General features: G+C 56.4%; 1 protein-coding gene across 1 annotated transcript; it reads left to right on the top strand.

Annotated features, from left to right (window-relative positions):
- Positions 1-3,912: 3,912 nt before the first annotated feature.
- Positions 3,913-14,137, top strand: Bcl3 (BCL3 transcription coactivator). Its single transcript, XM_027945895.2, has 9 exons — positions 3,913-4,331; positions 6,180-6,333; positions 11,142-11,250; positions 11,586-11,790; positions 11,896-11,984; positions 12,174-12,251; positions 12,850-13,017; positions 13,302-13,419; positions 13,530-14,137. The coding sequence occupies exons 1-9, from the start codon at positions 4,076-4,078 to the stop codon at positions 13,715-13,717; spliced, it is 1,365 nt and encodes a 454-aa protein (XP_027801696.1). The 5' UTR covers positions 3,913-4,075; the 3' UTR covers positions 13,718-14,137.
- The last annotated feature ends 8,086 nt before the right edge of the window (positions 14,138-22,223 follow it).

Below are 22,223 nucleotides of genomic sequence, written 5' to 3'. Positions count from 1 at the left end.
GAGCCTCTGTTTTTTTGTGGGGTTTTTGTGTTTTGGTTTTTTTTTTTTTTTTTTTTGAGACAGGGTCTCCCTGAGTTGCTTAGGGCCTTGCTGAGTGGCTGAGGCTGGCCTTGAATTAGAGATCCTTCTGCCTCGGCCTCCTGAACCACTGGGATTGCAGGACTCTGTTATTCTCTGTCTGCAGAGTTTGTCTGCTCTCCCTGAGGCTCTGGGGCTGGTTCTTCCATGAGTGACTCTGAAGTCTAACTTTATTCCCTCCTGCTGCAATGGGACTCTCTCCGCCTGCTCAACGGGCCCCCTTCCTCAGGGCAGCAGAGCTGCGCTAGAGTGTGCACTGTGGACTGTCCCTGCCGATGCACCAGACACATGACTTTGTAGAGCTGGAAGCGCAGCCTCTGGGACTAATGGCCAGGGCTCTGGGGCCATTAAGACCTGGCTTAACGTCTCAGCGCCTCCAGTTCCTCCCGGGAGACCTGGGCAGAGCGACTGCACCCTCCATGGCCTGCCCTGGGTCTGCAGGAGGGAGATTCTGGTTGAATTTTCCTCTCACAAGGTTTGGTGAACTCATTTCCAGTGAGCGCTCGGCCCAGAGTCAGCTGTCTAAAAGGGGGACAGGGAGGCCCTGGCAGTGTGGAGGTAGATGGGGCCGTCTAATCCATGTGCTCTCACTTGACCTACTCTGCAATCCTGTGAAGCAAGAGCTGTTTTCTTCCTCAACTGCTGATATCACAGTGAGACACAGAGAGGGAAAGCTACCTGCTCAAAGTCACACAGCTAGCCCATGGCAGAGCAGGGGCTATAAGGCCAGTGTCCCTAAGGCCAGCATGTTGAATCCTATTTTTCCCAATGAGTCCTGCTATTGAAAACAAGGATTGACCGATGTTAACAGTAACAGCATTATTACAGACTATGTCCTCATCATTGTAATGGTGATAACAGAAGCTACTTGCATGGAACACTTTTCTTTTGGTTCTGGGGACTAAACCCAGGGGCATATTACCAATGAGCCACATCCCCAGTCCCTTTTATTTTTTAGTTTGAGACGGGATCTCATTCAGTGGCCCAGGCTGGCCTTGAACTTGGAACCTCCTGCCTCTGCGCTCTCTACACATGAGGCCCCAGGGAGAAGCTTCCTGTCTTGACTTGGGCCCTCTTACAGTTGAGGAAGCTCCTGAGGCTCCATGGGGTCGACTAACCACTGGAAGTTACCAAACTCAGGAGCAGGGGACAGGGTCGCAGCCACGCTTCAGCGTGCAGCAAGGCAGTGTGAGGAACAGAGGCCCTAGGGTCTCATCAGCCCCCATCTTCTCAGCAGGTAAAACTTAGGCCCTTCCTCCCCCAGGAAGAGTTGGAGGGAGCAGGAGAAGATCTGAGTAGATGCAGAGGGCATCCTGCGTGAGGGAAAGTGGTTAGACACCAAGCAGGACTTCCTGGTCTTCTCCAGGAAGTTTCTGGGACTCATCCAGGGACTGCCCCTGGCCTCTGGCAGGGGGCCTCCAGAGCTCAAGAGTCAGAGAGGGGAGACCCTAGTCCTCCCCGCCTGGGGTGCAAGAAGCAAGGGGGGAAGGAGGGGGTAGCCATCCTGGTTCCACATCCTCCATTCCCGACACTGGAGGGAGGCTACTATGGGAGCCGGGACTTTCCTGAGCAGCAGAAGATTCTGGGAAATTAGAGACAGCTGCAGGGCGGGGCTGACTCCGGCCTCCCTTCCCTTCCCTCCCCTTGGTCCCCACCGGGTCCCTAGGCAGGCCTCCTTTCCCCTTCCCCGGCCCCCCAGGATGCCCCTCAGCCTCGCCTGCCCCTTAGTACCTGCCTCTCCCTGGACCCTCGGATCTTCTCCCTCAAACCTCCCCCTCCCCCAGGGCAGCCTCCACTCCCCCTCCCAGTGTCCTCTTCTTTCAGCCACCTCTGTCCCCACTCTCTCCTCCCTCAGAACCGCTTTTAGTCCTTCCCAGATTTCTGCAGACTGCGTGGCCTCCGAGACCCGAACCTCTCACATCCCCTTCCTTCAGATCCCCCCCACACCCTCCTGTCCCTCATCTATCCACAGAGACTGGGGGCTGTCAGCACTGCCTCCCTGGCCCTCCCAAGTCCCTCCTGGCCAAGTGGAGACACTGCCTTCTCCAGTCCTGCCTGGGCCAAGCCATTGCCCTGATTTCCCCAGGAAGACAGCGTTAAGTGGGGAACCGAGGTGTCCTTCCCACCCCCCTCTCAGGGTCACCACCCTAAGACAAGGACTCTGGCCTCAGCTTCCCTTTTTGCACCCTGGGCAGCCCTCCGCACCCCACACCCTCCTGAGTTCGAGGCCCCGGGAGCCTGGGTGGGCCACCAGGCAGCCTAGCTTTCCAGCTCAGTCCCGGCCCCCTCCCCTGCTGTAGCCCCAGGTCACGCCCGCAGGCCCCCGGTCGACATCAGCCCTATTTTCCAGAACAAACTGAGCCTCAAGAGAAGGGCAGAGCTTGTCTTAGGGCCAGGAGCACCGGGTGAATGTGAGATTCGAACCCAGGTCTGCGGCCCTGCCACGTCGGACCTTGACAGCGCTGAGGGGGCATCGAGCCACCGACAGAGAGAGGAGGGACACGGGGCGAGGCCTCTGCCCACAGCTCCTTCTGGCACCTGGGTTGACTACTCATCGAGGTGGGGCTCCAGCCGGCCAAAGTCCCTTCCTGGGGACCAGGGCCCCACGCCTCCTTTTAGGGACCCAGAGACAGAGACAGAGACCAGGACACAAAGAGGAACAGAGGGCAGGGCCGTCGAGGGAAGCCAGGGGAGTCGCAGGGACACCACAAGAGCCGGGCGAGGACCCGGAGACCCCGAATGCTCTCTGGGCAGGTCTGGGGTGCAGTCCCCATTTCCCCGCCCCCTGGGTCCCTAAAGCCTCCCCTCCACCTCCTGTGACTCAGTGACCCGGACTCAACCCCAGCGGCGGCCCCGCCCCCGGGGAAATCCGGGAAAGCCCCGCGGGCCGAGGCCCCGCCCCGAAGCGGGCAGAGGGAGGGGCGGGGCCGCGAGGGGCGGGGCCGCGAGGGGCGGGGCCGCGAGGCCGCTCTGAGTCAGCGCCCGACTCGCTGGGCCTGTTCCCCACCCACCAGCCCCTCCCTGGCAGCGGGGGAGTGGGGAGAAGGGGATCAAATTGAAGCCCCCTCCCGGGTCCTGGCCCTGGTCGCTCCAATGGCCCGCGGGCTTCCCCGTGCCCCTCGCCATGGGTCTCTCTTCTCTGCGCCCCTGTCTCCAAGTCTCTTTCTGTGCTTCTGGGATTCCCTGAGCTCCGCCGGGTGCCCCGCGGGTCCTGGCTGGGTGCAGGGGCCCCGCAGGGAAAGACATATTCAGGGTTTCTGTGCCCACCCACCGCCAACCCCAGACCCGCCTCTGTGAGGCCCGTGAGGAGGCCGGGATGGCAGGGGATGCAGACGGTAGCTGGGGCTGGAGCTCCTGTCCAGGGCCGGTCCCTCCCAGCCCTGGGGACGTCTCTTCCCTCCCGCAAAGAAGGAAACGGTTCAGAAAGGGGAAGCACCCGGTCAAGGTCACCCAGGGAGGAATTGGGATGGGAATTCGAACCCGTGTCCTGGCGACCCTGGGGCCTCCAGGAATTGCGTCCCGGGGGACAGAGAAGCAGACAGCAACAGAGACAGGGAGGGGACACAGAGGGACCATAGAGAAAGGCTGAGCCGGTGAGAACAGAGACGGGAGAGGAGGTGGCGCTGGGACACCTGCATTCAGACAAGTCACAGAGACCAGAGGCAGCAGCAGGAACCGCGGGAGCGGCGGCGGCAGGGGAGGGGACGGGCTGGCCCCGCCTCCGCCGAGTCCCAGCGCCGGGCGCCGCGGGCCGAGGGGCGGGCGCGGCGGGCAGGCAGCCGGCGGCGGGAGCGGCGCGGGTCCAGGAAACCCCTGGGGCGGACGGGTGGCCCCGGGGGGGCCGGGGGCGGGGAGGCGGGCGCCCGGCACCGCCCCGGCCGACAAAAGTCCCTTCAGTTCAGCCGGCGGCAGGGGAAGTCCCGGCGCCCGGCGAAACCACCCTCCCGTGCAGCCGAGCCCAGCCAGCCGCGCTCCCGCCGCCCGCTCCGGCGGCCCCATGCCCCGATGCCCCGCGGGGGCCATGGACGAGGGGCCCGTGGACCTTCGCACCCGACCCAAGGCCACCGTGCCCGCCGGCGCCGCGCTGCCGCTCCGCAAGCGCCCCCTGCGCGATCCCTCCCCGGAGCCCGCTGCCCCCCGCGCCACCGCCGGCCCCGCGGTCCCCCCGGACCCCCTGCGCGGCGGCTGCAGCGCGCCGGCCCTCCCTGGGCCCCCCCACGGCCTGCCCAGGCCAGAGGCGCTTTACTACCCGGGTGAGTGGCTCCCCCGCGGGTCAGGGCCAGGTCCGGGCCACCCAGAGCATAGACTCATAGATCCAGGAGAAAGAGCCCGGGACTCGAATACATGGGGTTCCGGGTAGCTGGGAGACGGGAACCTGAGGACCCAGGAACACAGACATGAGATCATCAGGGGACAGCAGCGCCTGGGGACCAAGATATGAAGTTTCCCAGGGAGCTGAAGGTCAGGGGGCCCTGAGAACAGAGCCCAGGGGCCAAGTGGCACAGATAATGGGAAGCCAGGAGACAGCGTCCAGAGGTGCAGATATGGGGTGTCAGGGAATCATGGGACAGAGCCTGCTTCCCAGAGACACGAATTATAAAACTCTTTAAGAACTACATATATGCCGGCACAGCCGCTGCCCTGCAATCCCAGCTCCTGCAGGCTTAGGCCAAGGATGGCAAGTTCCAGGTCAATCTGGGCAAGTTAGGGAGACCCTGTCTCAAATTCAAAAGAACTGAGGATGGAGGGTGGTGGTAGAGGTTTTACCTAGCACGCAGGAAGCCCTGGGTTTGATCCCTGGCACTGTGAGCAAAACAAAACAAAATAAAGCAGATATCTAGGGCTATAGCATCCCCTACTCGGGCCTGAGAAACTAGGCATCTAGATATGTGAAGTCAAAGGGACTCAAGGGAACCGAGACTTGGTTTTTAAGAAGACTGGTATTAGGGACCCTAGGATGTTAAAATCCCAAATGAACAACATAGCAGCGGCCTGGGAACTGGGAAAAACTGAGTTGGGGTCCAAGCACACCAATGTCTGGGACCACAAGTTTCCGAGGGAAAAAACTGGAGTTTCAGGGTCCCAGATACCAGGAACCAAGGGACGGAGATCCAGGGTTCTGGGCACCTGGTTATATGCAGCCACTAGTGATCAGGGCTCTACTGGAGGTCACGAGGTCAGGTGGTGGAGAGAGCGGGGTGTCAGTGACTGAGGATTCTAGGGATGGGTGGTATGTACTAGGGAATTCTGGGACTCGGGATTTAGGCCTGAGAAGAGGGATTCAAGGGTCTCTGAATGGAGGACTTAGGGCCCCAAGACCTGGTTGTGGAGATGGGGGAACCTGGAAACTTTGGATTCGGGAAGGGGACCCAAGCATCAACAGAAGGCAGAGAAAATCATACACCATTCTCTTCATCCCACATCTCCAGGAAGGGGTGTCTCCTGCCATAGCCACCTTACCATGCCCAGGGGACCCCCGCAAAGCTGCTGAGAACCTATCTCTAGGGCCCCAGATTCTTACCCAGTTTCCAAACCTTCCATCTGATCAGTGCAGCAGGACTTCAGCAATTCATTGGGAGACCGGTCTCTGCCTCCGGGCTTTTCCCATTCCCTGGGTGAGCACCCAGGCCTCAGTTTTCCCCATCGGTGACATGGGTAGATGTGGATTTGCCTGCTGCCCTGGTCCCTTTCAACATGGTGCTGCCCCCCTCAGACCCTCCTTTCTTCCCAATTCCAAACCTTCATCCATTGTTTAACCTCTCTTGGCCACAAAGTCACTCAGGGAACAGGCCCTAGGGTCCCCTGCTGGGTGATGACCAGGGCTTCATCAGCCCTTAAGGGATTCTGCTAGGAGATAGAGGTCAGGAACACTAAAAATGAGTGGCAATGTAGGTGATCAGGACTGGGGAGGGGGCAGGCTGCAGGAGCCCATAAGAGGAGTGGGGAAGAGAGGTGGGGCTTGGGGCTGGCAGACCCAGTTTGTGGTGCACAGGGTTGTGGAAGGAGGGCAAAGCACTGCAGAGGGGAAGGCCTGGGGCAGGAGCCGGCTGAGGGTCTGTGGGCTTAGCCTCACCCGTCCTTCCTTTGTCCCCCTTGTCCAGGACCTCTACTGCCTTTGTACTCCACCCCACCTATGAGCCCCTCTTTTCCTCTGCTGAACCTGCCTACACCCCTGTACCCCATGATGTGCTCCATGGAACACCCCCTGTCAGCCGACATTGCCATGGCCACCCGTGCAGATGAGGATGGAGACACGTGAGTGACAGTCCCTGTGGATGGGAGGAGAGTGGGGAAGTCAGCCTTCCTCAAATGGGGGGCACTTAGGTTTGGACCTCAGCTGGATCCCGCATCCTCTGTTGGCTGTGTGACCTTGAGCAAGCCCTTCCCACTCTGAGCTTTAGCTACCTCTGAAAACACTGGGTACACGAAGAGCACCTCCCTGTGCTGTCGGAGCAGTGGTCTTGATCCCCCGCCACCAAAGCTGGGGACTGAAGCCAGGGCCTCATGCATGCCAAACCCGCACTCTACCACTGAGGTATACTTCTGGCCCCCCAAAACTTTATCACAATCCAAAAATGAGAAATATATTTGATTGGCTTCCTACATCAATGTTACATGTGAAGAAAGCTCTAGCCCTGGGCCTGATACACTGCGTGTTCAATGTTATTGTCATACGGAGGCACATGCCTGCCGCCCCAGCTGCAGAGGAGGCTGAGGCAGGAGGATCTCCGGAACTTAGCAAGACCCTGTCTCTAAATAAAATACAAAACAGGGCTGAGGATGTGGCTCAGTGGTCCAGTGCCCTTGAGTTTAATTCCTGGTATAAAAAAAAAAAAAAGGGCTGGGGATGTAACTCAATGGTAGAGCACTTGCCCAGCGTGTGTGTGCATACACACATACACATACACACACACACACATAAACGGACATAAATTTGCAATAAAAATTGCACAAAATGAAACAATCTCCCCTCCCCCCACTGCACAGGACCCACTTTGATCTTTTCTGTTCTTCTCTGCTTCATTGTCCCATGATCATGACCTACTACATTAACTTGGCAGTCCCCTAAGGTGATTTCAAAGTCCCCTGGCTTGTCACCTACAGCTTGAAGCAGTGCTCCTGAGGCTACTGAGGATCCTGCATGGGAGATTTTAGTCCTGTGCCTAACACATACTGAGCACTCAGGGCCATTGACCATCATGATCATCGTTACTCAGTCAATTGAGCTTGAACTTCAGTTGAGTGCTTTCTCATCCCATGGTGCCTCAGTCTCCCCCTCTGTAAAATCAGGTGTCAGAAATGTGGAAGTTTCTTTGAGAAGAAGACATGAGATGATTTATTTAAAGTACTTATGTGGAAATTGGTTTGGGGACCAGAAGCCTGTATCTGCAGGGAAGGGCCCACTGGTGACTTACATTCCCAAGCCTCCGTTTCCCAGCTTGGAAACCAGCCCTCCCTGTTACACCTAGCACAGTTAGGATTCAGTACAACACGGTTCACACACAGAGCTCGCAGAACAGGGCTGGCCAAGGAGTCCGCGTTCCATATTTAGGAGTGGGTAGTTTGGAACAGGATCCCGGCATGCTGTAGGCCATCCAAGTGGGCCCAAGCAGGAGAAGGTGCCAGAGATATATAAAGGACTCCATCCAACCCAGCTCCCTCCAACTCTGGGAACCCGCGGGGATCACTGTGAAGCAGGTTTCATTTGTCTCTGTCCCCAGGGGTGAGCTGTTTGTGGCCTGGTGGCAGAGAGCAGGCAAGAGGCCACAGGGCCCAGCAGTCTCCAGCCCCAGCCCTGCACCCCTCCCCTTCCCCCTCCTTCTCCCCCAACGCAAACACTTCTGCCTCAGCTGCCTGCAGGGGGAAATCCCTTCCCGCAGAACTTGACCGCAGCCCAGCTGCTCTGCCTCCCCCACGTCAGCACCCTTCACTCGCTCGCAGCCTCCCCCCTCCTGGCGCTCCCTCCAACCTTAACCCCTTCCGCTGGGGCTGAGACTTTACCGGAACGGGCAGCTGGAGCGGCCCCAGCCTGCGCCACCAACCCCACCTCACACAGGCGGGGGAGGGCGGTGGGGGCAAAGCGGGCTGGGGATGCTAAGACTGAGTCCCCAAAGAAGCAAAGCTGGAGGCTGGGCTTTTGGCTCCTAGAGAGGGACCAACAGCATCTGGACCCCCCACCAGGGTGGGGATGGGGAGCTAGAAGTCCAGGGCGGGGCCGGGAGGGACATGCTCTGTGTCTTGGAGGACAGAAGTTGGGATCTTGTATTCCTTGATCATCAAGGGGGTAGGGAACCAGATGAGGGGCAGCTTGGGGATCTGGAGCTCAGAGAGGTCTTAGGGGCAGGACGGCTACCTTCATTTACCGGGCTCATTGTTCGAAAATTAAGAATTTCATGACAGCGACAGCAGAATGTTCCACTCAGTGCCAGACCCTGTGCAGCTGCACAGTCGCACAGGCGCCAGTGAAACGGGTCGTGCCTAGGGGCCTGGAAGCCCCAGAGAAGCAAAGGTTGGCAGTGGTATTCCTAGGTCCCCAAGGGGGCATGGAAAGGAGGGGCAACTTGGGGACTTAGCGCTCAGACGGAGCCCTTATTCTTAAAGGAGAGTCATGACAGCACTGTTTTCCTTGCTCCGAGAGCTCTTGGGGGTGGATGCCAGGATATGGGGGACAGGGAGCCAACTGGAATCTGAGCCCGGTAGGGTGGAGTTCCGGAGGGGTCCCCAGGCTGGAGGATTCGGGGATCTGTTCCCTAGAAGAGCTCACTCCCCTTGGCTTGGACTCTCCCCTCCCCCGCCCCATTCGAGGATGGAAGTTGGGGTGGCAGGGTAGATCCCCGGAGGGACCGGCTTCCCTCCCCCGGGAGCAGGAAGCCGAGCCCCGCCCAGCAGACCTGTTACTGGAAGTCCGAGGGCTGGGCCGCCCCTCCCGTCCCCACTTCCTCCAGCCCCGCCCCACCCCCTGCGGCCCGCGCGTTTATGGGAACTCAGGCCTGGACGGTTTCTGTGAAATCATCGCTCCCTCTGCCCTCACTTAACCCTGCGGGCCGGGCCGAAGAGGGACCCGAGCAGGGCGTCCTGGAGATGTGGAGAAACAAGGTTTCTGGGGACCCCTGGCCGAGGTCCAACCCTTTCCCCAGTATTTTCTGTTTAATTTTTTCTGTCATGGATCGGAATCCAGGTTTGGGAATTCACCTGCAAAATGGGGTCCCGGCAGGGGCGGTACTTTGCAGGGGAAATGGGGCTCCTCTGGGTTACGTGACTTGCCCTCACCCACCGGTAGGGAGCGCTGCAGTCCAAACTGCACCCGGGGCAGGCCGAGTTCCCAAAGGCCTGCTAGGCCCCAGCATTTCGGCATTTCCATCAGAATCGCCTGGGAAACTAGTTTCGACAGGGGATTCTGGGCGCACATTGCGCCCTTGGGGGAACCGCCGTCTGCCTGCCTGAGCAAGGCCCCGATTAGTAAGCGGCAGGGGTGGGTGCGAAGGTGCCCGCTCTAGTAAGTGGACTTTAAGTAAAGGTCATGTAGGCGGCGTGCAGTCAACTCTGCGCCCTCCACTCGATTCCCCACTCCGTGCAAACCAACGCTTGCACACGCACAAATCCACATGCACCGTCGTCTCAAATTGCTCTCTGCTCTCAATGGCAGGTTGTGATCTTGGGAAGTGAGCAGGAGGTTCATTGGGGAGTCTCCCCAGATCACCCCCGTAGGATGAAGGAAATGGGTCTGGCAGAGGGAGAGGTGGAGCTCTGTGCAGTCTCAGCTGTTGCTGAAGCTCAGGGGCCTTCAGAGCTGGGCCTGGAGGCCTGGCCTGCTGAGCCACAGTGGCCCATCATTGGCTGCCACAGCACTGCAGCGGCCAGCCCCGCTTCCGGTGGGGAGTGACCTTGGGCAAGCAGCCCTCTTGAGATGAGTGAGGGTAGTTCCCAGGTTATCTGAAAGCCAAAAACTTCCCCCAAACTGGGGCAATTAGTCCTTCAACCTGGAAAGATTCTGGACTTCAGAGCCCAGCTCCAAAGCCATGACCCCATCCCACCTGCTTCTCCCCCTTTAGTCAAATCCTGTGCTCCACACAGCCCACCCCTGAGTCTCTTGTGGAGGTTGAACTTGGGCAGAGAGCTTTATAGCATCAAGGTCACCCCTTCTCATTTCACAGAGACCGGAGGGGGATAGGAAGGTTCAGGAAGGTCAGGGTGATCACTGACGTGGATTCGTGTCCCAGTGCACGTTCACAGAGCTCCCGTTCAAGTTAGGTGTTTCCTAAGCCCTGGACAATGGACGAGCATGCAGATGCCCTGCCCTGGTGGAGCTGACATTCTAGCATGGTGATTCAGACAGGAAACAAGTACTGTAGGCTTCAGCGGGCTAGGCCGGGATGTGGGGGAAAATAAGGCAAGGGAGGCGAGTGAATAGCTGCTGAACCACTTTAGCAGAGGCCCCAAGGGGAGTGAGCCCTGCAGGTATCTGGAGAAAGCTGTTCCAAAGGAAAGAGCCAGTGCAAAGGCCCAGAGGCCAGCATCTTGATATGTCTGAGGAGCACAGCGTGGAGGCCCGTGTGCACAGGGCAAAGCGAGGAGAGTGCAACAGATGCCAACAGAAAAATCAAATGAGCCAGGCGTGGTGGCGCATGCCCATAATTCCAGCAACTCTGGAGGCTGAGACGGGAGGATCGCAAGTTCAGAGCCAGCCTCAGCAATTTAGCGAGGCCCTGTGCAACTTAGCAAGACTCTGTCTCAGAATAAAATTTTAAAAGGGCTGGGATGTGGCTCTGTGGTAGAGCACTTGCCTGGCATGTGTGAGACCCTGAGTTCTCTCAATTAGTCCTTCAATCTGCAGAAAGGAAAAAGGAGGGGAAAGGATTCCTTTGGCTGGGACAAACAGCGGACCAGGGAGGCAAGCAGGAGGGGACTAATAGTCCATAAGGCCCTGGAACCAGGGGGAGGGGGAGGCGTGCTGGGATCCAGGGATACTCCCAAAGTGTCCAATACATACTGGAATTAGCACTTCCAACAGTGGGGTGCGGTGACCCCTAATGTCTGTGGTTGCCTCCTGCCTCACCCCTCAGGCCTCTGCATATTGCCGTGGTGCAGGCTAATCTACCGGCAGTGCATCAGCTGGTCAGCCTTTTCCAGCATGGGGGCCGAGAGCTGGACATCTACAACAACCTGCGGCAGGTGAGGCCCCGGCTGGGGGAGGAGGGTCTGGGGGTCAAGGGTGGAGGAGGTACTCCAGACTCCTGGTTCCTGAGAAGGACCTAGGGTCATAGAGGTTTGTTCTGAGGAAGGAGGGGACCGAAGGACCTGGATTCCTCAGTGAGGGAGGAGTGGCTAGCAGCTCAGAACCCAAGTCCTGGGGAAAGGGGAGGTTGGAGGCCCAGACCTCTGGGACCGAGGGGCCCTACCTCTTGAATCTGAGGGAATAGATGCCCCAGGTTTCGTTCTGGGTAAGACTGTAGTCAGGACTGGAATCCAGGGCAGGATGCGGGTCCCTCATGGTCACTGTTCCCCAGACACCCCTCCACCTGGCTGTGATTACCACATTACCGTCTGTGGTCCGGCTCCTGGTGACAGCTGGTGCCAGCCCCATGGCGCTGGACCGTCATGGCCAGACCGCAGCCCACCTGGCGTGTGAACACCGCAGCCCCACCTGCCTCCGGGCCCTGTTGGACAGCGCAGCCCCGGGCACTGTGGACCTAGAGGCCCGCAACTACGACGGTGAGTCCCTACAGCGGGGCAGGGTGGGACTGTGCTGTCTACCTGGAGCCATCTGAGGCTTCAAAACTCCAGGCCCGGGTTTGACTGAGCCTCCCCTTCCCTCAGGGCTCACCGCCCTGCACGTGGCCGTGAACACCCAGTGCCACGAGGCCGTGCTGCTCTTGCTGGAGCGCGGCGCGGACATCGACGCGGTGGTGAGCGGGCCAGGCGCAGGGGGCGGGGCCTTGGAGGGGAGGGGCAAGGGGCGGGGCTGCGGCGGGCGAGCCCGGGTGGGTGGGGTTTAGAGGATCTAACCGGGTAGGGAGGCGGGACCCAGCTGCTGGGCCGGGGCCGGGGGCTCCTGTGCAGAACTTGAAGACTAAGACCTTCCCGCCCCTTCGCAGGACATTAAGAGCGGCCGCTCGCCGCTCATCCACGCCGTGGAGAACAACAGCCTGAGCATGGTCCAGCTGCTGCTGCAGGTGGGCAGAGCCCCGGGCTTGGCTTCTCCACCCACCCTCCACCCGCTCTCGGACCCCAGCTGGATGTCGCTCTTGCTCCGGCGCTGACCCAACTCTGGCTCTGGGCTCTTGCTCCGTTTCCAGCCTGACCTTCCTTCTAGGCCTTGTCCTAACCCTCCGACCTCATTGCCCTGCCTGACAGCTTGACCCGGCGTCTCGCCCTCCTCCTGCTCCTCCGCGGCCTGGGCCCTGGCTGCGATGGCTGCGATCGCCTTGCTGACACGGCCTTCCGGCTTTGGCTCTGTCCTCGCGCTGTCCTTCCACGACGACTCCATCCACAATCCGGCCCAGACGGGCGACCCTTCCCTTCTCTGACTCTGCTCCTACGTCCGCCAGGCCGCGGCGTCTAGCGCGGGTGGATGCCGCGCCGCCTGCCCCCGCGGCCGGTCCTTGGTTCTAGTTCGCACCCTTCTATGACCCCAGCCGCGATCTAGTCCCGCGCCAGGTTCTGGCTCCCGACTCGGCCCCGATCCCGGATCCAACCCGCCCCTCGCCCTGGCCTCGCCCTGGCCTGGGCTGTCCCCGAGGGTGCTGACCCGACCCACTGTCCCGCCCCCAGCACGGCGCCAACGTGAACGCGCAGATGTACTCGGGCAGCTCCGCGCTGCACTCGGCGTCCGGCCGCGGGCTCCTGCCTCTGGTGCGCACTCTGGTCCGCAGCGGCGCAGACAGCGGCCTCAAGAACTGCCACAACGACACGCCGCTCATGGTGGCGCGCAGCCGCCGGGTGAGTGCGCGCAGGCGTGGGGAGCGTCTGGACCTGAATCGCGTGTGGCTGCGCCGTCCTGGGGAGGGGCGTGTCCCGAACTCTTGACCCGTGAGGGTGCCAGGGCGCGGGGGCGGGGGGTTCTCTAGATGAAAAACTGAGGCACCAAGAAAGGAAGTGCCAGCCCGCCTTCTGCTGGGGACAGAGGTGATCACGTGGGACAGTGCCCGTTGGCAGACCCAGGAGCAGGCGGGCAGCTGGAGGGCAGGCAGTGAGGCCTTGTAATGACCCCCGTCTCCCCACAGGTCATCGACATCCTGAGGGGGAAGGCCAGCCGGGCTGCCTCCGCATCGCAGCCTGAGCCCTCCCCGGACCGAAGTGCCACCACCTCCCCAGAGAGCGGCAGCCGCCTCAGCTCCAACGGTGAGAGCCCTGCTCCCCACCCGCAGCCCCAGGGGCCCAGGGGTTGTCAGCCCCCTTCTTTCCTGGGCCCAGCTCACCGCCTTCCCCTCCTCTCCCTGCCCCTTCCACAGGCCTTCTGTCCCCGTCGCCATGCTCCTCGCCCGCCCGTTCTCCTCCCAAGGACGCCCCTGGATTCACCCTGGCTCCTCCCAATTTCTTCCTTCCTCCCCTCTCTCCCCCAGCCTTAATGCCCTTTCCGGGGGTCCTCCGAGGCCCTGGCCGGCCAGTGCCTCCCTCCCCAGCCCCAGGAGGCAGCTGAGAGGGATGGGGGGGCAGGTGTCGGACTCTTATGAGGAGGGGCCTCCCTGTCCTGGGGGGTCAACCCTTCTGGAAACTGTGAAGATCTCACTCTGCTCCCCCCAATCCTCGGGACCAGGATTTGCACCAAGGCACATGCACCTACCCTTGAGTTCCCTCTTCTGTGCATAGATATTTCCCCGTGGGACACCCCCAGGATTCTCACCCCCATTATTCTCAGGCACTAGCCCCCTGTCCGAATTCCACCCAAATGTTCATTTCCTTGCCCCTCCCAGAGGCTGGTGGAACCAGGGACAGCAGCTCCCCACCCCACTTCCATCCAGATGCTAGGGGGAGGGAGAGGGCTCTCAGGCGGCACTGACGACAATGTAAATTATTAGGCGTTTGGTTTCTTTTGTAATAAACTATTTTTGTATCATAATCCTTGCTTGGCCAGATAGCTGTCACTAGGAGATCTAGGGAAAATGCGTTTGTGTGTGCACCTCTGGATGCTCTGAGTGACGTCAGGAGTTTCAGACTGACGTGTGTGTGACACCGCGACCTTGCTGCGTTTGATCATGAATCATGTTACTGTGCCTTTGTCTCCACATCTTCCTAGGGGACCCTGCCAGACTCCTTGGTTGCCTGGGTGTCTGTTTCTGAAGGACTCTGCAGTTCCCTTCCTGGGTGTGAGGGTGGTGTAAGTGTCCCCATCACTGAGGCCTGCGGCGTCATGCACCTGATGCCTCAGGAGCTGTGACTCTGGAGCCCCCTCCCCCACAGACGATGTCTGCTCTGACCCTCAGTGGGTCTCTTCATGCTCCTCAGGGATCCCACCTGTTTCCTGTGGCCTCTGTAGCACGTCACCACACATTCAGTGGCTTAAAAGGACAGGAACGTGTTCTCAGGGGTCAGAAGTCCACATCTGTCTCACAGGGCGGAGTCAAGGTGGGAGCAGGTGGTTCCTTGGGGTCAGCTCTAGGAGGAATGTGACTGGCCTTGCTGCTCCTCTGCTCGAGGCCAGGCCGTGGCCTTGGCTCAGGCCTTTCCTTGGACCACTCCTGCCTCATGGTCCCTTGTCATATGTCCTCCGGTTCTGCCTCCCTCTCAGAAGGACTCTTAAGAGGACGTTGGTCCCACTGGGTGGCCCAGTCTCCCCAGCTTAACATCCTCGGGCTGCATCCCGTCTGTGAGGTCCCTTTTGAGTGAATCTGGGGGTACTCCCAGGTTGCAGGGTGGAGGACGTTGTGTTTGGTTTTGTTTTTTCCTCCCCTCAGTTCTGGAAATGGAGCCCAGGGCTCCTGCTTGCTGGGCACTCCACCCTCCGCTACACCTCCAGCCCTTTTATTTTTTATTTTGAGACAAGTTCTCACTAAGTTTCTGGCCTCAAATTTTCGATCCTCCTACCTTAACCTCCAGAGTTTCTGGGATCACAGGTGTGAGCGTAAACACAGGCACGGGGTCTGGGTCTGTTTGGGACCACGCGCCTGGGCTTCTGACCCTGCCTCTGGCCTGTGTTGCCCAGGCAGCTGCCTAGCTTGGAGGGTACCTTAGATTCCTGTGACTACTAGGACCAACTGCCACAAACTGGGTGACTGAACACAACAGATATTTAGTTGGGCGTGGTGGCGCACGCCTGTCATTCCATGGCTCAGGAGGCTGAGGCGGGAAGATCACAAGTTCAAAGCCAGCCTCAGCCACTTACTGTGGCCCTCAGCAACTTAACAAGACCCTGTGTCTAAGTAACATGCAGAGAAGGCTGCGACGGGCTCAGTGGTCGAGCCCCCCTGAGATCAGTCCCAGCAGATATTCACTCTTTCCCCTTCCTGGAGGCTGGAAGTCGGAAATCAAGGAGTCCGTCGGAGCTGTGTCCCCTCCAAAGCTCTCCAGGATGACCCCTCCTGGTCTGGTCCAGCCTCTGGTGGCTCCTGGCTTCTTGCTCATGACCACCTCACTGCAGCCTCTGGTGTCTCCTTCGCATGGCTTTCTGCCCCGTGGGCCTGTGTCCTCTCCTGTGTCTCCTCTGAGGACACTTGTTGTAGGATTCAGGACCCCTCCCCATAATCCAGGATGAGCTCATTTCCAGATCCCAGCCTCACTAGTCTGCAAAGATGTTTTTTCCAAATAAAGTCACGTGTTCCCAGGTTCCCAGGATTGGAATGTGGGCGACATTTGGGGAGGGAGTCACCATCCAGCCCACTGCCAGGGTGACTGCTGGGCGGGGCACAGCACCTTGTGTGAGAACCTGCCACGCGCATGTGACGCGCATGTGATGTGTGATCTGCAAGCTCTTGGCTCCTTCCCGCAGAGGCCACCACGCCACCTGGCACAGAGCAGACTCTCGGGCAGAGATGGCAGAATGACTGAGCCTGTGCCCACTGCCCCCTGCCTGTGGTGTTGGCGATTCTTTGTAGCAAGGTCTGGTCCCATGTCACACTGTGTGAGCAACCTGGGGGGTGTGAACAGACACGAAAATATTAGCAGCCATTTATGGACCATGATGGTCCCATAATCCAGAGGAGAAAAACTGAGGCTCAGAGACAGCAGGTGGCCTCTTAACTTGGACCTGCCACCTGGAGAGCTCCTGCTGGCCCTCTCCGGGCCTCTGCCTTGTGAGTGAGCCGGGCGTGGCTGTGCCCGTTTCTAAGCATGCCTGCGACAGTGCACAACTGCGCCTACGTGACGCCTGGAAAGGAGAAAACAGGCGCCGCTGTCTTAGGAGCACAGGCCCTGGAGGCAGAACCGAGTTCAAGTCCTGCCCTTCCACTTCCTGTGGTGTAGCCTTGGTCAAGTGACTTCACGGCCCTCATGGACTCCAGTTTCCTCATCTGCAAAAAGAGGGATCAGGGCCGGGCGCAGTAGCCCACGCCCGTAATCCCAGCAGCTCAGGAGGCTGAGGCAGGAGGATCCCGAGTCCAAAGCCAGCCTCAGCAACTTAGCAAGGCCCTGCCTTAAAATAAAAAATAAAAGGGCTGGAGATTGGCTCAGTGGTTGAACACCCCTGAATTCAATCCCAGGTCCCAAAAAGATAAAAAAGAGAGAACATTTGTCACATCCAGCTTGAAGGGCTGGCCTGAGGATTAAACATGGGTGGGTTATGTGAATTATGCACAGTGCTTATTACAGGCCACCGTGCTGACCAAGAACTCCTCAATAAATGGGAATTGCTGTCATTATGGGAGAATTGGCTTTGAGGACAGGTGGGGACAAAATAAAACCATGGAGTTGATGGGATCCACTCTTGATCCTGATGGGAAAATGAGATGAGATCCTAAATGCTTTAGTTCTGCTGTAGAAAAAAAAAAAAGTTTAAACTATAGGAGATTAAATCAGATGGAGGTCTATTTTTCACTAATGTAAAGGTTCCAGTTAACATCCCAGCTACAATAGTAACTTGAGGATTCCAGAGACCCAGGGTCCCACTATATTATTATAATATACTATTTAATTTTGCTGCACTCATATCACAACCCCAAAAGGGCTGCTCCAGCTCCCATTATCACATCCACATTCCAACCACCCTCGAAAATAATACAATGGAAGAAAAAAAACAAAAGTCAGTCAAGTTGCATACCCCACCCTGGGTGAGCCCAGAGAGTTAGAGGACCTTTAAAGTTACAACCCAGAAGTACATATCATATCCTATTGGCCAGAATTAAGTCACAAAGTCACACCTATCACAAGGGAGCCTGGAAAAGGTACTTTCATCTGGGCAGAAGGTACCCAGGTAAAATTCAGAATTTCTGTCTCCAAAGAAAGAGAAAAGAATGGTCATTGAGGACAACAAGTATATCCGTCACACCAGCACTCTGCCACCGAATAACTCCATGGCCTGAGGCAAAGTGACTTCAGCAGGCTGAGCCTCGGTTTCCTCATCTGAACAACGGGCACAACCCACATCTTCCATGTGAGTGGGTTGGGGAGGATTTCACGAGAGCCTGAGTGTCAGGTGCTTAGCATGGCCCTGGCTCTGTGTATGTGGAGGGCTGCTTGTGCCTGTGGGTGCCGAGTGCCGGTGCCGGGGTGGTGAGGTGCCTCTTTGTGTGTGAGGAACTGTCCCCAGGCTCAAGGGCTGAATGGAGGCCTGACCCGGGGAAGTCACTTCTCTAAAACAAAGGATCCAGCTTCTCAACACTTGGAAATCCCCCGGGGCCTCCCAGGCCCTGGGACCAGAGTGTCCTTCCACACCCCTCCCCTGCCCCAGAGCAAGGCAAACACCAAGGGGTGGGAGAGGACCCTCTGCCAGTCTCCCGGGCCCCACACCTCACAGAATGCAGCCCTCACCCCACCCAGCAAGACTCCCAGGTGACGACCCAGCGTCCTGGGACAGGGCAGGACCCGATGTCACACCTTCAGTGCACGTTGGGCCAGCTCCTGTTGCACAGCTGCTCTTGAGCTCCCCACCCTGGGTGAGCCCAGAGAGTTAGAGGACCTCTCTTCCAGATTGAGAGTGACATCTGCCAAGTCCTAACTGTTGGCGACATGCCAAAACTATTTTAAGATGGCGAGCACTAACAGGAGGCCTCTGCCCTTCAGGTGGGTTTACAGACGCCCTCGTGAGCCGACCTCCATTTACAGGAAGGAAGGTGAGGCCCGGGAGAGAGAGACAACCTGCTGGTGAGTCCCAGGCACAGACTCCTTGATTGGCCACCGCCACCCTCAGCCCCGCACCGAGGAGGCCGGTCGAGCCTTCCCACCCAATGTGCTAGGACCCTGTGCCACCGCTGTCCTGTTGACACTACCAGGATCTGATCGCAAGGAAACACCAGATAAACCCTAGTGAAGGGGAATATCCTAAAAAGAACCATCTGCCATCTTCAAAAATCTTCAAATGAAAAAAAAAATGTCACTTTTGTGCGGAGCTCAGTGGCCCAAGCCTATTATCCCAGCTAACTGGGAGGCTGAGGCAGGAGGATCACAAGTTTAAGGCCAGCCTCAGCAACTTAGGGAGATCCTGTATCAAAATAAACTAATGTAAAAAGTTCTGAGATTGGGCTGGGGTTGTGGCTCAGCTATAGAGCGCTCGCCTAGCACATGAGAGGCCCACATGAAGAAATAAAAAATAAATAAAATAAAGGCATTGTGTCCAACCACAACTAAAAAATTTAAAACAAAATTTTAAAAGTTCTGGGATGTAATCAGTGGTAGAGCAACTCTGGGTTCAATTTCCAACAGGGGGAAAAAAAGTCAATTTTGTGAAACAAAGAAAACCTGAGAAAACTAAAGAAGAACAAGAATGGATACTGGACTAGTAAAAAATTTTTGTCATAAGGAAATGTTTGGGGATGATTAGCCATTTGAATATAGCCTGCACTGTTAGATACCTGGACACATCACCAGTAAGTGGCTGCTGCTCAACTGTACTATGACTGTGGAAGAAGAGGCCCTTAGCCATGTGCCAACGGTGACTCCCACCTGTAATCCCAGAGACTTAGGAGACTGAGGCAGGAGGATCGAAAGTTCAAAGCCAGCCTCAGCAACTTACCAAGGCCCTAAGCAACTCAGTGAGACTCTGTCTCTAAATTAAATAATTAAAATGGGCTGTGGATGTGGTTTAGTAGTTAAGCTAAATCCCCGGTGCAAAAAAAAAAAAAAAAAAAAACTTGGAAATGCAACTGAAGTATTTAGAGGTAAGTGGACAAAATGTGGAACTTACTCTCTCAGACAGTGGCTGCAGCGAGACAGCATCCATGGTAAAGTTACTCCACAAACTGTTCACAGTTGTGAATCTGGGGGAAAGGTATACAAGAGGACTCTATCCTTGCAAATTTTCTGCAAGTTTAAAATGTTTGTTTTTTTTTTTTTAAAGTGATTTCAAATCAAAACTCATGGTTTAAAAGTCTTCGGGGTTGGTTTGTTTTCTTTGGGGTGGTTGTTTTGTTTTGTTTTGCTGGGGACAAAGTCTAGGGTTTTTAAGGTTGTGTTTCTAAGCGCTGCCGTCTGTGCATGCATCTGTGGTCAAAGTCTCGGGAGTCGGGGAGGTGAATTTGCTGCTTCAGACGCTGCCTTGCGGGTGTGACCCACGGCTTTCACCTGTGATTAAGGTCTGGGGTGGGGCCAGGGTCTCAGAGGCGTGGCCAAGGCCTGGGCGTGTGGCCAGAGAAAGTGTTCCCAAGGGAGAAGGTTACCCTGTTCTCAGCGCGCCCTCTGGTGGTGAGCTCCCAGGTGTGCCCTCCACTTTTGACTTGACTGATTCATTGCGAGAGAATGCAGGCAGCGCTCAACTTACCTGAAGTGTACAATCGCCTGGTTTCAGTGTAATCCCAGAACTGAGCCATCATCACCAGAAGGCATTTTAAAACATTTAACCCCTAAAAGAAACCTTCCACTAGTAGTCACTCTATTTCTCCCCAAACCCCCCCACCCCAGGCATCCCTTAATGTATTCTTTTTATTTATTTGTTTGTTTGTTTATATTTGGGGTTGGGGGTGTACCGGGGCTCAAATGCAGAGCCTTGCACATGCTAGGCGAGCACTCTGCTACTGAGCTACACCCCCAGTCCTTCTTATTTCATTTTGAGATGGTCTAAGTTGCTCAGGTTGGCCTCAAATTTGGGAACCTCCAGCTTCAGCCTCCCAAGTAGCTGGGACTACATGACATATGCCACCATACCCAGTTTACTGTACTTTTTATCTACATATTTGCTTATTCTGGCATTTCATATAAATGGAATAATATCATGTGTAGTATTTTAGGAATGACTTCTTAGCATCATGTGTTCAAGGTTCATCAATGTTGTGGCGTGGATTAGGGTTGATTTGTTTTGTTTTGAGTTCTGGGGACTCACCCCAGGGGCGCTTTGCCACTGAGCCACATCCCCAGTCCTTTTTATTTTTTATTTTCAGACAGGCTTTCAGTAAGTTGCTTAAGCATTCACTAAATTGCTGAGGCTGGCCTTGAACTTGTGATCCTTCTGCCTCAGCCTCCCAAGCCACTGGGATTACAGGCGTGCGCCAGCACACCAGGCTTTTTTTTTTTTTTTTTTTTATTGCCAGTGGATCTTTATTTTATTTGTTCTATGTGGTGCTGAGAATTGAACCCAGTGCCTCACACATGCTAGGCAAGCACCCTGCCCCTGAGCCACAGCCCCAGCCCTATTTTAATTTTTAATGATTTGTTTATTTATTGTAGTGCTAGGAAACCACTTTTTATTATCCATTCACCAGTTGATGGATATATAGGTTGTTTTCACAATTCTTTGGCTGTGGTCCATTCTCTGGGACACATAGATGTTGGAGTGCTCATATGATTACTCCAAGTTTAACATTTGGAGGAACTTTGTTTCCCGAAGCAGCTGCATTCACATTTCCACCAGCTGTGTTGGAGGCCTCCAATCTCGGCACCTCCTTCCAAAATTTGTTATTGTCTATCTTTTTCATAGTAGTCATCTTGGTGTCGAGTGGGATTTTTTGGGGGGGGGCGGGCTACTGGGGATTGAACTCAGGGACACTTGACCACTGAGCCCCATCCCCAGCCCTATTTGTATTTTATTTAGAGACAGGGTCTTACTGAGTTGCTAAGCAACTGGCCATTGTTGAGGTTGACTTTGAACACAGATCCTCCTGCCTCAGCCTCGCGAGCTGCTGGAATTACAGGGGTACGCCACCGAATTATATTTTTATATTATTATATATTTATTTTTATGACTCATGCTATGAGTCCAGTTCATTCATCTCACCTGCCTCAGGAGCCCCTGGGAGAGTGGACCACAATACATTCATCCCTTCTCCTGGGGAGGGACATTTACCTTCCTGGTCTCTCCATTTCCGACAAGATGACAATTAATATCCCTGAATGTGTCTCTTGGAGTTTTCAGACTGCTGAACCTGATCCATTAGTGGGTTGTGAGATCAATTTGGTGGGTTGAAAACACAATCTTTCTGTTAATGAAAGGACATTAAATAGAACGGAAGATATTAAATTATGTGCACAACTCGGGGAAGGGCCACGTGGTGAACTTTTTGCTTCAAGCCTCGGCTCCTGTCTCCATGCCTCAGTGCCAGCAAGTGTACCAACCACAGCTCTGAAGGAGGTAGTGACCGTGAACCTGCCTGTCCATTTGTCCAGAGGTTCCATGTACACTGCCAAATTGCCCTCCAATAGAATTCCTTGCCAACCTTTGGCTTAAACCGAAAGTTTGAACTTTTGCCAGGCCAGGGTTTTTATCCTGTTTTCTGGAAGAGGAAAGGAGGCTCAGGTCGGGAGGCCGACCCTGCCATTCCCACTGCAAAGACGGGTGGGTCTCTGCTTAGGATGACATGCGACATGGAAGATTCCAGAAATTAAAGCTTCTCGGGTTCTATGCGTCTGGGGAGAAGCTGAGGAGGGGCGCCAGGACCCTCACCTTTCATCCTAAACCTTCTGCCGTCCCACCTCAAAGGGATTTTGAGAATTCAGGGGGCAAAGATTTAGAGATTCTGACACCCAGGGCCTGACGGAGGGCGTGTGTTCCACACGTTTCTGGTTATTATTATTCTCTACTTGGAGAGAGAATCGGGGAATCCTGACTCCCCAGGTGCGTGCAGAGG

Source organism: Marmota flaviventris, chromosome 18 (genome assembly GCF_047511675.1).
Source record: "Marmota flaviventris isolate mMarFla1 chromosome 18, mMarFla1.hap1, whole genome shotgun sequence".
Lineage (NCBI taxonomy): Eukaryota > Metazoa > Chordata > Mammalia > Rodentia > Sciuridae > Marmota > Marmota flaviventris.
Note: the sequence above shows the minus strand (reverse complement) of the source record. Positions and strands in the feature narration are given on the sequence as shown.

What these genes read in the sequence shown, in the direction of transcription:
- Bcl3 (XM_027945895.2), top strand. Translation starts at nt 4,076, where the DNA reads ATGCCCCGATGCCCCGCGGGGGCCATGGACGAGGGGCCCGTGGACCTT. An exon ending in AGAGGCGCTTTACTACCCGG is followed by an intron (nt 4,332 to 6,179) that starts GTGAGTGGCTCC and finishes CCCCTTGTCCAG; the next exon opens with GACCTCTACTGCCTTTGTAC. An exon ending in TGGTCCAGCTGCTGCTGCAG is followed by an intron (nt 12,252 to 12,849) that starts GTGGGCAGAGCC and finishes TCCCGCCCCCAG; the next exon opens with CACGGCGCCAACGTGAACGC.